The sequence below is a fragment of the Myotis daubentonii genome, chromosome 7 (assembly GCF_963259705.1).
Source record: "Myotis daubentonii chromosome 7, mMyoDau2.1, whole genome shotgun sequence".
In the NCBI taxonomy this organism is placed as follows: domain Eukaryota; kingdom Metazoa; phylum Chordata; class Mammalia; order Chiroptera; family Vespertilionidae; genus Myotis; species Myotis daubentonii.
In genome coordinates this window covers 44,720,077-44,734,940 of record NC_081846.1, presented here as the reverse complement: position 1 = coordinate 44,734,940, position 14,864 = coordinate 44,720,077, and the positions used below count along the sequence as shown (strand labels likewise).

Sequence of the window (14,864 nt, the reverse complement as noted above, 5' to 3'; positions counted from 1 at the left end):
AGAGATTTAAAAAAAATTCCTACAGCCACATCAAATTAAAAGAGGACTACACTTTTGTAAAAGTCAAATGAAAAAAGTGTAAAAAATAATGTATTTCTTTAATTCATTTTAAATTACAGGATGCATTTCAACATTTCTCTTCATGAACACTATATTTCCCTTCAGAAATCCTTTAAGGCAGTAGATATTGCATAGATTTTGACATTATAAAGTATAAAAAGGCATAAGATAGAAAATTAGTGCAACACTAATGAATTCAAGATGTAAATTAGCAGTCTTTATCCATTTCAAATGCATGCTTTTTCTAAATGAAGGAAAAGGATCTTTTAGGTGCACTGTAAGTTATTAAAGAATAACGTTAGAAGGAATTCAAGTTCTTCCCCACCAATTCTCTGAAAAATCTAAATAATCAGAGCGTTTCTTACACCTTTAGTTGCTTCTAAATCAGAGGACATTCGTGTGTGATATACAAGATGCAGACATATATAACAGATTACAAGGAGTGGTTTCATTTACCCCTTCTTCCAAACTTATTTACTTCTTATAGAATTTACAAAATTATGCTGCCAACCCTCAAAACCATCTAATCAGTATCTGTATTGTATTATATAACATGTTTAAAAAATGTGGAACCCTGATAAAAAATACTTGTGTCCAGGATGTGTATCTTTTTTAGAATTGCATGTTACTTGTAATTTGTACTACTTTTTTCCCAATAGTTTCTTTTTACCAGATCATTTAAAACACGAGGGAAAAGTTTAAATAAACCTTATATACCTATAGTCATAAAATATAGCTGAAGAATTTACTTTGGTCCATCTGTGACATTACATAAATACTTAACCTTTAGAAGTAAATTCTAATAGTTGTAAGCCAGTAGTAGAAAGACCATTTGTGGTAGGTAGAATAATAGTCCCTTAAAGATATACACATCCTAATCCCTGGAACCTGGGAAGATGTTAGGTTAAGTAGCAAAGGGGAATTAAGGTTGCAAATTGATTTTTAAAATAGGACAATTCTCCTGATAGACTCATTATCATCACAAGGGTCCATAAAAAAGAAGAGGGATGAAGAATGTCAAAGTGTCAGAGTGATTAGATGTGAAGCTCAACTTGCCTTTGTTAGCTTTGGAGATGGAAGAAGGGACCAGGAGCCAAGGAATTCCTCTAGAAGCTAGAACAGGCGAGCAAACAGGTTTTCTTTCCAGTAGGGCCTCCAGAAAGAACCAACCCTGCTGATGCTTTTATGTTACTCCAGTGAAACCCATTTTAGGCTTCTCATCTCCAGAACCGTAGAATATTTTTGTATTGTTTTAAGTTTGAGGTAATTTGTTATGGCAGCATAGAAAATTAATATATCACCCAAATGTAAATAGCTTACTCTGGAGAACAAAACACAGGAGGGAGTTTTAAAGAAATATTGATCAACCCAATATTTAATTCATACTAGTGAATTTCAATAATGTTTACATTTTGCTTCTAGTAAATTGAAATTAAAAAATTAAATTATATCCATTCAACTGTGCTGTCATTCTTTTAATGATGATTCAGAAGAAAGACAATGTCACAGAGTTTGTGTGTGTGTGTTTTTTTTAATCTGGTATAGCGCGCACAAGAAGTACTTACCAACAGAAAATATTTTACAGCTCCAAAATAGATTACTTACAAATATTTGCAAAGTTCATTCTTATGAGATTTATGTAGTTTTGTTTTTGATATGAGTTTACAGAGATTGAAAACTAAAATAGAGCTTTTTTATTAGAAAGACAGTAATACATATTAGCCCTTGCTAGAAGTATTTGATAAGTAGAGATATTTTTATTCCCAGTTAATTGTCACATGCAGTCTCTATTCTCTCTACTTCTTCATTCTTTCTCTGTCACTCTAGTATGCTTATCTCCCGAATTTTCTTTGTGCATTTTTCCTCCTCTGTATATATCTGTGCCATGGCTTCTGGTATCATTTCTTCTATTCCGCTCTTTACTGGAACTTTGCTAAGACCGTTTTCTTATTTCCCTTTGCTTGTAACTACTATGACTTCTGCTCCGGCTTCTCCTGCTCCTCTCATCCCTGCTCCGGCTTCTCCTGCTCCTCTCATCCCTGCTCCGGCTTCTCCTGCTCCTCTCATCTCTGCTCCGGCTTCTCCTGCTCCTCTCATCTCTGCTCCGGCTTCTTCTGCTCCTCTCATCTCTGCTCCGGCTTCTCCTGCTCCTCTCATCTCTGCTCCGGCTTCTCCTGCTCCTCTCATCTCTGCTCCGGCTTCTCCTGCTCCTCTCATCTCTGCTCCGGCTTCTCCTGCTCCTCTCATCTCTGCTCCGGCTTCTCCTGCTCCTCTCATCTCTGCTCCGGCTTCTCCTGCTCCTCTCAATTCTTTCAGATCCTCTCTTCTCTGGGCTGTGGTTATGGCTTCTGGACGTTTTGTCAAAATTAGAATGATTCCATTTGCTAGTCTCCCTAGAACTCTCTTGTTTTGAAAATCTAGGCTCTTCCTTGGCTTTCTCCTTATTACAATGATTGCTAGAAAGTTCTTCATAAAGTTTTCTCTTCTTAGACTTGTCCTTTTCTCCTATATCGTTTTTATTTCTTGAACATTTGTTTTTCTTTCTTTTCTTCTTTTGTATTTTTTTTTCTTTGTTGTCACTCTCACTGCTGCTTTCTGAAGTCTCACTGGAGGAGGAGGAGGAGGAGGAAGAAGAGGAGGAAGAGGAAGAGGAGGAGGAGGAAGAGGAGGAGGAGGATTTGTGTTTATGTTTTTTGTGTTTATTTCTACTCTTCTGAAGCTTTTTCTTTTTTCTATCTTTTTTCTTTTTCTTTTTTTTCTTCTCAAGTCGATCCAATTTCCTATAATTGGGGGGGAAAAAGTAAGAGACTAAAAATAGTCCTTTTATTGACAAACAAAATTTTGAACAGACAATATATTTTCTTAGAAGCTATTGAAAGAGGTATTAAAATATAAACACATACTTTATTAAATGACATTATTTTCTTCCTCTTAAATTATTCAAGTCACATACATATTAAATATAAATAAGAAATTAAATGCATTAAGATAATTCTCTCACTATTAAAAAAAAAATCCCTATTGAATCAGAATTTGAAATGATATAGCACTCTAAATAAATGGTTATCCTGACCTAAAGGCTTGTAACATTCATTAATTGGACCTACTACAAACTAAAATATATAACTATAATCAGAGAAAAATATTTTTATGTATGTACTATTTTAAATTATGGGAATATTAATCAATATTACATTATCAAAATTCAAGGATATATTCTCCAGAAATTCTGAATAAGAATACACTTTACATTTTTTATACTGTTTTTTGGTTATATAAAACAAAATAATCACATACTGGTTTTCAACAATGTTTAGATTTATAAGGAATTGGAATAATTCTATTAGGGCATTCTGAATTTCTAAAGAGTACTTCACATTCCCAGAAGAGTAACTTGTTTAAGTCACTCTGGAATGAAAATGTCCTTCCCTGGTTTTGTCTAGCAATTCTCAACACCCACAGCATGAGCTCCCTCTATTGGATTCAGCAGACGTTTCTTGGATTCTTTAATCCAAAGGTGGTATGTTTAACAAGATTCATATTCACCTTAAATTTAAGCATCTGTCAGCATTCCTCATAAAATCTTGCAAAATATAAAAGAGCAATACATGGCCCAAAATATTTTCTAAGAATAAACTGCAAAGATATATCCAAATCTATACCAAGTAAATCCTACAAATAAATCTATTTCCAAATTAAGTATTCTGAAAAGTGCTTTTTGTGTGTGTGTGGTATAATCTTAGATTCATTTTCATATTACTTAAAGAAAGACAAAACTGTATTACTATAGCTGAAGAATAAATCATTAAATAAATGTGATACATTGGTTTAAGTACCTTCATGAGCTCTTGGGATCAGAGTTGAATATGATACAAAGATGGAACATGCAAAAAATGTAACAGAATTAATTAAACATATTTTTTCATTACCTGAGAAGTTTCTGTTTTTGTTTGGTTGTTAGTGACTTTAAAAATTCGACTTCTGGGTCTTCTTCACCCTCACTTGCAACATATTCCTGAGGCAACAAAGATCATTACATTGCTAGATTATCAGACAAGTTAGTTATCAGACATGAAAGAAAATATTTAGAAATAAGAAATTTTGTATTAGAGACATACTGTAGATGAATGTGACATTCTGAATTGGAAAGTGTGTGTGTGTGTGTGTGTGTGTGTGTGTGTGTGTGTATGTGGCGGGGGGGGGGGGGCATGTAAATTAAGGAGTATCATTACACACTAAGAGGGTAAGATGACAGCTTTGCCAGCACTAACAAACTTTAATCAGTATGATAGAGAAACAGATAAAATGTTTCTGTCTCTTGAGTTTGAATTTAAATACTTGAGGGTTTAAATATTTTATTTTAAAAATGAAATATTAAAACCAAGAAGATCATTAACTTTTGGGGAAGATGAAAACATCCACAATTTTAGCCTTTATAATTTCAACAGTACATTATCAAAATATGATTGGCAATTCATATACAATGTATCAAATAGTACAAATATATGATTATTATATGTTATATGAATAATCCCTAGTAATGTTTGAAAGGTAATGTGCCTCTTTTCAGGGCAGCACAAGTTTACACCAGTGGGAATCTGGGTTTTAGTCTCAGCTCTGTCTCAGAACAGAAAACATGACCTCAGGGAAATCACTTAACTGCCTGGGTTCCACTTTCCTCATTTAAATAAACTAAACGGTTTGCATTAGGGTATCTACACCATTTTCTGGATCTATGTACAGTTTATAAATTAATGCTTAAAATATTTTCTATACTTTTTAGGAGTTTTCTTTTATACATTTCTTCCCATTGGTTCTATTTATGTCACTTCAGTGGTAAGTTAGCAAGAAGGAAAAAAACAACCATCTCATCACCAGTTAAGATATTTCATCCACATAAACCCAGAGGAGCAGTTTCATTTATTAAAATATAGGTTTAAAAACAATTTCTCATTTAAGTTAAAATAATAAAGCAAAATCAAAATACATTTAGGCATTTTCTTTGCTCTATCTTGCTTTCCTATGGATATATGCATATTGGAAAACATTAAGTAGCAATTCACAGGCAATCACATTTAGATTTTTAGGCATTTTCAGCTTACTGATAAAAAGATCATTACCTGTGATGGATCATTTGCGGTCAAGTTTCTCCCCAGTACATTTCGTTTCAGTGCAAACCCACTGTTTCTCATCTCCGCTATTAGCTCCGAGGGGTGCATCGATGGGCCTGTTCACAAAAATCACAGTTTGAATGTATCATTTATATCTCTCTACCTTTTTCGGACTCCACAGTAGGAATGCAGTTGAAGCTTTGTTAAGTAAAATCACAGCTAAATCAACTCAATAATCTTCTGCTGAGCAAATAATCAGATATGATTTTCTAAAACAGCAGTCTGGAGATTCAGAATAGAAAATAATTGCGTTTTTCTTTACGTGCTAAGGGATTCTCTTCTTGTGTAACTTTGTCATATTGAAAAAGATACATTTAGATGTTATCTGCTTGGCAGTTTCTAGTGTGAAATAAAAGCAAAATGATAAAAAACGGCTATTGAACTTATAATAGTTATTATTTTAGTAAGAATTCAATTTAAAAAAGACACTTAAAGGCACCCAAGCAATTTATTATTCTAGTTTCCAATTCCTAATTCCTCACCCTTATTTATCAGCTATCAATACTGAGTACATTGTCATGTGGTTGCTAATTATCAACAAAACACACATGCACGCGCTATCGATATGGTTTCTATAAGTACTTCAGTTAATTTTGTGCATGTGTGTATACACACCTCCAGAGTTTGAAATTTTTAGTTAGTAGTGTCATGTTGGTGAAAAGCAATTTCAGGCTGGCTACAGGTTTGTAAGCGTTATATTTTTCACAAGCTGCTATTTCCACATTTGCAAAATCCCAAACTGAAAAGTGAGCTATTTTTTGGTCACATAATATACACTAAAAATAAGTAACGTAGAATTCTATATAACAAAGCCCTAATATGCAAATCGACCGAATGGCAGAACGACTTGTCGCTATGATGTGCACTGATCACCAGGGGGCAGATGCTCAACACAGGAGCTGCTCCCTGGTGGTCAGTGCTCTCCCACAGGGGGAGTGCCACTCAGCCAGAAGCCGGGCTCATGGCTGGTGAGTGCAGCAGCTGTGGCGGGAGCCTCTCCCGCCTCCGCAGCAGCGCTAAGGACCCCTTGGGGGATGTCTGACTAATGCGGGGAGCGGGCCTAAGCCGGCAGGCAGACATTCCCCGAGGGGTCCCAGACTGTGAGAGGGTGCAGGCCGGGCTGAGGGACCCCCTCCCACCTCCCCAGTGCATGAATGTCGTGCACTGGGCCTCTAGTACATATTTTTGTACTTAAAGCTCTTATATGATCAGTTTGAAAGATATAATTCAGATTTAATTAAGATATATTTACTAAGATGTCTTTATATGTTCATGTTACTGTGACAGTGGTTAGGGAGAGTTAAATGGATACAAATAACTCTCTGAGAACTCAAAATTTAGTTGATATAATTAATACATTATTAGATATATTGAAAAAGATTTTACAAATATGTTCAAATGCAAAATCACTACTTTTTAAAAAGATTTTTAATTGATTTTTAGAGAAGTGAAGGAAGAGGGAGAAAGAGAAACATCCAATGTGAGAGCAAAACATTGATTGGCTGCCTCCTGCACAACCCACCCCCCTTTCCCCCCCCCGCCCCCAATCAGGGATGGAGCCTGCAACCCGGGCATGTACCCTGACTAAGAATTAAATCGACAACCTTTCAGTGCACAGGAAGACGCCCAACCAAATGACCCACACCAACCAGAGCCAAAAATCACTACTTCAGAATAATTCTAGGTAATCCAGAAAAAGGGCACTTGTTTTAAAATGTAGATTTGTGAGAGCTCCTCTCTAGATTTTGTAAGCCAGGATGAGTTAAGCCTCCACAGCATGAAAAGCAATGTTTCAACTTACGAAACCAGGTCCACTGGAGAAACTGTTTTCAACATTAATTAATTTTGCAAACTTTTTTTTGTTGTGGTATGAGTAAGCATTAAAGTACTGATTGCAAGTATGGTATTCAGTTCTGATTAGACCCAGACTATTTCCACTAAAAGAATAGCATGAAGTCAGTGTCTCAGGAGAAAAAAATTCCCAGAAGGTGAATTATGTTATACAAAATTATGTTTGTAAAGGGTTTAATCTATTCATTGCAAGAGTTCATTTTTTATAGAATGAAGCAAAAGCAATGGAAGGTTAAGAATCTTCTGTAGTAAAATGAGTATTTTATCAGAGAATAATATGGGAAGTTCTGGCCATTAGGCCATACCACTGACTTCACAATTTGAGGACAGCAGTCCCAGGTTATTCCCACAAATGGCACAGGCAGAACACTACTGCTAAAGGCAAAGGCACTCTGTGTTTCACTGCTAGCACTAGGACAAGTGTATCTTCCATTTACAGTTCATCATTCCTTTCAAATACAGAATTGCTTTCTACAATTTTAAAGGATTCCATGGGAGAAGAGAGGAGATCGAGTTGTGTGTTAGGTAAGGCTGTATTAGAAATGCTTTTTCCTTCTTCACCCCAATTTAAAACATTAATTTAATTTACAGGATGGTACTCTTTGCTGAAACTAAATAGCTCTCTCTCTCTATAAAACCCTAATTAGCAAATAGACTGAACAGCGGAACTGAACAACCAGTCACTATGATGTGCGCTGACCACCAGGGGGTGCGCGTGGAACATGATGGGCATCGGCAGCAGGCAGCAGAGTGTGGAACATTGCAGGCATTGGCTGTGGCGGGATGGTGGAGCAGGTGAGCGGGGGCGCCGGTCACTGTCATTGGGGCGAGCCTCTGGTGGTTACTGAAAATTCTTTGCTCCCGCAGGCCGTGGTCCCGCCGGGTGCTTGCACCTGCTGCCAATGCTGGCCCCGCTGCTCGCATCTGCTGCCGGTGCTGTCAGCAGGTGCAAGCAGCGGCTGCCGGCCCCAATCACCCCTCAGGGCTTCTCCACCACCCCTGGTCCTGAGGGGCGACTGGGGCCAGGAGCCACATCTCACACCCACTGCTGGCAATGGCCCTGCTCGCATCTGCTGCCAGCGCCGGAGCTGCTGCTCGCGCCCACTGCTGGCTCTGGCCCCGCTCGCAGATGGAGCCGGCGCCAGATCCAGAGCTGGAGCCGCCGCTTGCACCCGCTGTGGGCGCTGGCCCCAACCACTCTGCACCATCAGCAGATGTGAGCGGGACCAGTGCTGTCAGAGCGTGGAAGCAGCGGTGGCGGGAACAGGGCTGCCAGAAGACAGGGAACTGGGGGTGTGGTGGGAGGGGCCAGGCGGGGGCCTGGAGGATGGGCCAAGACCCGCCCCTGTGCCCACTGCAGCCTTGCAGCCCACAGTTCCATTCATGGTGCATGAATTTGTGCACTAGGCCCCTAGTTCTTAAAATAAATATAGGGTGTCCTAAAAATGTATACATACTTTGAATGATTATTAATTCCAAGAGTTAAATCTGAAAAGAAAGAAACATCAGTTGAGTTATCAGAAAAAAGTGTGTATGCATTTTTTGGGAACACCCTGTATAGTTTTGTTTACTGTTACAGCGGTAAACAATTTTTTCCCTTTCATTGTGTATGTGTGTATTTTAATAACTTTATATTATGGAAAATTTCCAACCTAGAGAGAATAATGTAACAAACCTTAGGTATTCATCAAACAGCTTCAACAATTATCAATATTATGCCATTCTTGTTTTATCTATTAACTCCAAGTTTCTTTGTTTCTTTTTTGATAAGAGTATTTTAAATAAACCTCAGATATATAAATCACTAATAATAACTATTTCTTAAAAAAAACACCCCAAAACTTTTATTACACCTATTGATAGTTTTTAAAAAATGTATTTTATTGATTTTTTGCAGAGAGGAAGGGAGAGGGATAGAGAGTTAAAAACATCGATCAGCTGCCTCCTGCACACCTCCTACTGGGGATGTGCCCGCAACCAAGGTACATGCCCTTGACCAGAATCGAACCTGGGACCCTTCAGTCTGCAGGCTGACGCTCTATCTTCTGAGCCAAACCAGTTAGGGCTATTGATACAGTTTTGAGACACCATCTAATATCCAGTCAACATTCAGATTTCCCTGGTAGTCTCAAAAGTATGTTTATAATTGTTTGTTCAGATTAGAATCCAAACAAGGTCCACACATTGCATTTATTTTATATCTCTCTTAAGTCTCCCTCTTTTTTTATTGATGTATAACTGACACATATCTTAAGTCTCTTTTCATCTAAAACAAATTTAGCAACCTCTCCTCCATTACCCACTATTCACTTGTTGAAGAAACTCGGTCAAATTCCTGTAGAATTTCCCACATTCTGAACAGTGACATAATTTAATATGTTCTCCTAGCCCTTGTATTTCCTACAAATTTGTAGTTAGATTTAGAGACATTATTAATTATTTTGGTACATTATACCACATATTTTGGGGGAGTATATGAAAAGTCTTATGAAGTATGAATTCAAGAAATGATACCTGAAAACACACACATTTCTGGCTCTTGAACTAGACTAAGGAAAACAGGCTGAGATTTCAACCTGATGTGTTCCTGCTCTCACCATGTACCTACCTATAGTCATAGCAATAGCGGTATATCCCTAAAAATATGTGTTTTAAAAGAACCCTCTCAACATTATCACAAATAAAATATATGATTCTTATTTCCATGAAAGTAACCACCTTCTTTTCTAAAGTTAAACTGACTGTATCTAGGAAAAAAGCCCCTCCTTGTAACTAAATGTAAAAAGGACACTTAGAGGCACTAGTTCTAGTACAAGATCAAGCAAGAGATTTGTGTCTAGTAGGAATTAGCAAGAATTATCTTACACTTATATTTAATTCCTAATATTACCTAACCATTTTGCTTTTAAGAAAGCTTATAGAAAGTTTTCTTTAAAACAGACTAAAAGGGGGGGCACAGTAGGAACATGTAGCACAAGTCCCAGGGAAAAAGTGAACAAAGCTATTAATAAAGTGTGTGGGTGATTTTTATTTATATAGGTGAGAATTTTTTAAAAAATATATTTTATTGATTTTTTATAGAGAGGAAGGGAGAGGCATAGAGAGTTAGAGACATCGATGAGAGAGAAACATCAATCAGCTGCCTCCTGCACACTCCCACTGGGTATGTGCCTGCAACCAAGATATATGCCCTTGACTGGAATCGAACCTGGGACCCTTGAGTCCGCAGGCTGACGCTCTGTCCACTGAGCCAAACCGGTTAGGGCGATGAGAATGTTTTATGTATGATTTTCTAAAGGTTATACAAGAGCCAATTGAACTGAGTTGTAATAACACTACTCTATACTGGGAATTTTCCTGACACACTGCCAGTTCACCTTAGTGGAGGCTGGAAACAATAGGATTTCTTATTGCCGTTCTCCCAAGTTCATACTGAAAACAGCTAATTTGATCTCTATTAAAACATACAATACAAAGGGAAAATGAAACATTACATTTAAACTATGCATCTGAAAGATACACAAAACTAAGGAAGGATAAAACTGCCCTTATTGTATGCTGAAAGAAAACACTGTTTATTAAGAATAATCTTGCTTTACAGAATCAATATAGTTAAAGACACATGACATATTTGGTTATGTCTTCAAACTTACATTTTCAACTTAATTAAATGTGAACGTTTTAGTGATGATACATCCAGCTATAATAAAGTAAATTCCTAGTCCTAAAGGACTAAGAAAAATCATTTATCATATGGTGTCAGAGGGACACTAGACTTTGGGTAGTGAGCCCACAATGCAATATACAGATGATGTATTATAGAATTGTACACATAAAACTAATATAATGTTATTAACCAATGTTACCCCAATAAATTTAATAAAAAATAATTTGTGTTGTGATGAATATCAAGTATTAGAAGCTAGTACTATGTTTTAAGAATTTAAAAAGCCGAAGCTGGTTTGGCTCAGTGGATAGAGCGTCGGCCTGCGGACTGGAGGGTCCCGGGTTCGATTCCGGTCAAGGGCATGTACCTGGGTTGTGGGCGCGTCCCCGGTGGGGGATGTGCAGGAGGCAGCTGATCGATGTTTCTCTCTCATCGATATTTCTAGCTCTCTATCTCTCTCCCTTCCTCTCTGTAAAAAATCAATAAAATATATTTTTAAAAAAAAGAATTTAAAAAAATTTTTTTATTGATTTTTAGAGAGAGATAGAAACATCAATGAGAGAGAAATATCAACATCAGCCAGCTACCTCCTTGCACACCCCCTACTGGGAATCGAGCCTGAAACCTGGGTATGTGCCCTGACCAGGAATCTAACCAGCTACCCTGGTCCATGGGACAACACTCAACCAACTGAGCCACTCTGGCTAGGATAGCCTACATTTTTTGGGGGGGAAAATTAGTTTATATGAAAGAACAGGAAAAATATAAATTGTAGCCCTAGCTGGTTTGGCTCAGTGGATAGAGTGTTGGCCCACGGAAGGAAGGGTTAGGGGTTCAATTCCGATTAAGGGCATATACCTTGGTTGCAGGCTCGATCCCTGGCCCAGTCGGGGTGCATGCAGGAGACAACCAATTGATGTGTCTCTCACATCGAGGTTTCTCTCTGTCTCTCTGCCTCCCTGCCTCCCTTCCACTCTCTCTAAAAATCAATGGAAAAATATCCTCAGGTGAGGATTCATACACACACACAAAGATATATCCAGAAAGGATGATAGTGATATTTAGAATAGCTAGCAAAGCTTTTTTATTCAGTCACTCACTAAACTATTATTTACTAAGCATGTAGACTGTTCAAAGCACTGGGAATACAAAGATAAAAAAAGATACAGTCCCTCTTTCAAAAAAGCTTATAGGAAAGAACTAGAAACTAAGTTTGATTTTCAAACTCTCATAGGTTTTAGGAAAAGGTAAAAAGTAGGGCATTCTAAGAGAATGGAACATGATGAAGGTTCATGTTAACTTCGTTAGTTTGATTTGAATAGAATTAATATTTACTAGGTAGACTACATTTCATTCATTCTTCTTTTCCTAGATAATCACTAGCTAATTTTCTTTACTTGAAGCTGGCAGACCTTGTGTAGATGGAATGATGCTAATATGAAGTCGCATAAGAGAGTTATGACTGTGATCTGAGAATCATAATACTCCTTTGAGATTGAGGGAGGTATAGCCTCTACTAAGTCCCACACATGCCTTTAATACAGAGCAGTCATTTACTGATAGAACAGTAATTAATTTGTTAATGTCAATAGAATTTCAAGACATAGCCATTTTAACAACAAATTTAATCACTGAATTATAATAGTGCTTATAAATAATTCAAAATGACTAAACTACTGGTAATCAATTAAAATATAATTGATTATATTAAAATATAATCTATACTAATAAAAGGGTAATATGCTAATTAGACCAGACATCTTCTGGATGTCCTTCTGGACAAAGCCACAGTGGTGGGGGCCGAGGCAGAGGCGGTTAGGGGCGATCAGGCTGGCAGGGGAGGACAGTTAGGGGGCGATCAGGCCAGCAGGGGAGGGCAGTTAGGGAGCAATCAGGCTGGCAGGGGATGACAGTTTGGGGGTGACCAGGCCAGCAGGGGAGAGAAGTTCAGGGACAATCAGGCCAATAGGGGGTCAGTTAGGGGGCAATTAGGCCAGCAGGGGAGCAGTCAGGGGGCAATCAGGCTGCAGGGGAGCAGTTAGGGGCATTAGGCCAGCAGGCAGAGGTGGTTAGGGGTGGGCAGGCAGGGAGGCAGGCGAGCGGTTAGGAGCCAGTGGTCCCAGATTGCAAGAGGGATGTCCAACTGCTGGTTTAGGCCCAATCCCGGCAGTCGGACATCCCCCGAGGGGTCCCAGATTGGAGAGGGTGCAGGCTGAGCTGAGGGACTCCTGACCCCGTGCATGAATTTTGTGCACCGGGCCTCTAGTGTACTAATAAAGAGCATCATTTTGACCTTTAAAGCCCTATGACTTAATAAGGTTTCTGAATAATCTCTAATGGGTCAAAATTTCTTTTCAGTTAATTAGCTTCTTCATACATTAAAAAAATTTGGTTCCTGACTGATCAACTACATGTTATAAAGGACAGAAATGGTGCCTAACTTCACTTTGCTACTGTGAAGTCAATCCTTTATTAATTTTCATATCTGCTTATTTTAGGAATTTAGCTTTAATGAGATTCTGGTAACACAAATACTTTTTCTACAGTAAAATTATACTGGAGGATTTAAAAAAAATTCTATCATCAGATACAGGCCTTTCTAGTAGCTCTGCTGGTAGGATTCAACTTCTTCAAGAAGTTGCTTAAGAGAAATCCATTAACAGATTCAGGGGGACTTGCCAGAGGGCAACTGAGTTTATCATTTTTCTTTCTACAGAAAATCCCTCCAGCGTGCTCCTTTGTGTCTTGCTAGCAAAACTTATGATCAGACAATTATTTTGTTAAATTTCCCAAACATGTTCTCAAGTAACAAAAATGCCTTCAACATGAAAGATTGATGAAAATGTAGAGGAGCAGCATGTGGGAGCTCTATTGCAGAATATTTCTATCAGTTATATAGCTTAGTGTAAAATTCTAGAAAAATTAAATCAAGAGTTAAGGAAAATTATAAAAGGAAAAGAACACAGACATGCCAGCAAATCTTTGCAACAAGTGTAAAATAATACTTTCCTCAATTTAAGCTATTTATTCATTTTCATATTGTTTAAACACTAAAAGTTATGGTATAAACAAGACTGGCTAGAGACACTTGAAACATTAAGCACCTAAGAGCACTTTGGCCATTTGCGGTGTTGCTGAATCTCACACAGAGGCATTATAAAGAAAAAGAAAAATTGCCGTGGCCAGGCGGCTCAGTTGGTTAGAGTGTTGTCCTGTGCATCAAAAGGTGGTGGGTCCAATTCCCAGTCAGGACATATACTCAGGCTACAGGTTCTATCCCTGGTCAAGGTGCATATGGGAAATGGGAAGCAACTGATCAATGTTTCTCTCTCACATCGATGTTCTCTCTCTCTCTCTCTCTCTCTCTCTCTCTCTCTCTCTCTCTCTCTCTTCCTTTCCCTCAAAAAAAAAAAAAAAAAAAAAAAGAATCCTCAGGTGAGGATTAAAAAAAAAAAAAAAGGAATGTTGTACATGTCAAGAATATCTGGTGACATCATTTGGAATTTCAAATTTACTTTAAAAAAAAATAGGAAATTCTCCATATTACCATATTGAGACAATTCCAAATATTTTAAAAATCATAGCTAAATTAAAAAAAAAAAACACAGCAAAGTAACTTTAAATATAAAGTAACTTAATCCTGAAAAACCACAAGTCAAATAATTAGTACGAAGTGAAACTAATGTTAACAAATTTGGATTTAATGTTTATTCACTTTTATGCTGCTTTTATAACTTTTGGGTTTCGGTCCAATATATAGAGAGATTGAAAAGTTCTCTCATCCTCACAGTAAGAAAAACGCTTGAAAATCAACAAATCTTCTTAAGTCTATCACAGAATTGAGGTCACAGGGCAAATTACTATCCCCAAAATAGGAGAGACAGGTGACAGAGAATCAGTTTACCAGAACCAGAAATCACCAATGGAGCCAGCAATGGTAGGATTAGCTAAAGGATAACTGACTATTGGAGACTGAACAAGAATTAGCTTGAGATAAAAACTCCTGGGGCCCAACCTTTGTGAGTTTTATTTCCATGAGTCCATCAGGTTCTCACTATGAACATCAAAGAACAATCCCCTTACGCTTCTCTTCCAATAGCGAGAAGGGAAAAGGA

The 14,864-nt window shown here is 37.6% G+C and overlaps 1 protein-coding gene across 1 annotated transcript in view; it reads right to left on the bottom strand.

Moving 5' to 3' along the window:
- Positions 1-1,417: 1,417 nt before the first annotated feature.
- The window catches only part of CIR1 (corepressor interacting with RBPJ, CIR1), a 31,071-nt gene continuing 17,624 nt past the window's right edge, over positions 1,418-14,864 (bottom strand). Inside the window, exons 7-9 of the mRNA XM_059704036.1 lie at positions 5,181-5,287; positions 3,990-4,075; positions 1,418-2,840 (exon numbers count right to left, since the gene is read on the bottom strand). Of these exons, the coding sequence (XP_059560019.1) occupies positions 1,994-2,840; positions 3,990-4,075; positions 5,181-5,287 (1,040 nt within the window). The 3' untranslated portion in view covers positions 1,418-1,993. The remainder of the gene's footprint in view (positions 2,841-3,989; positions 4,076-5,180; positions 5,288-14,864) is intronic.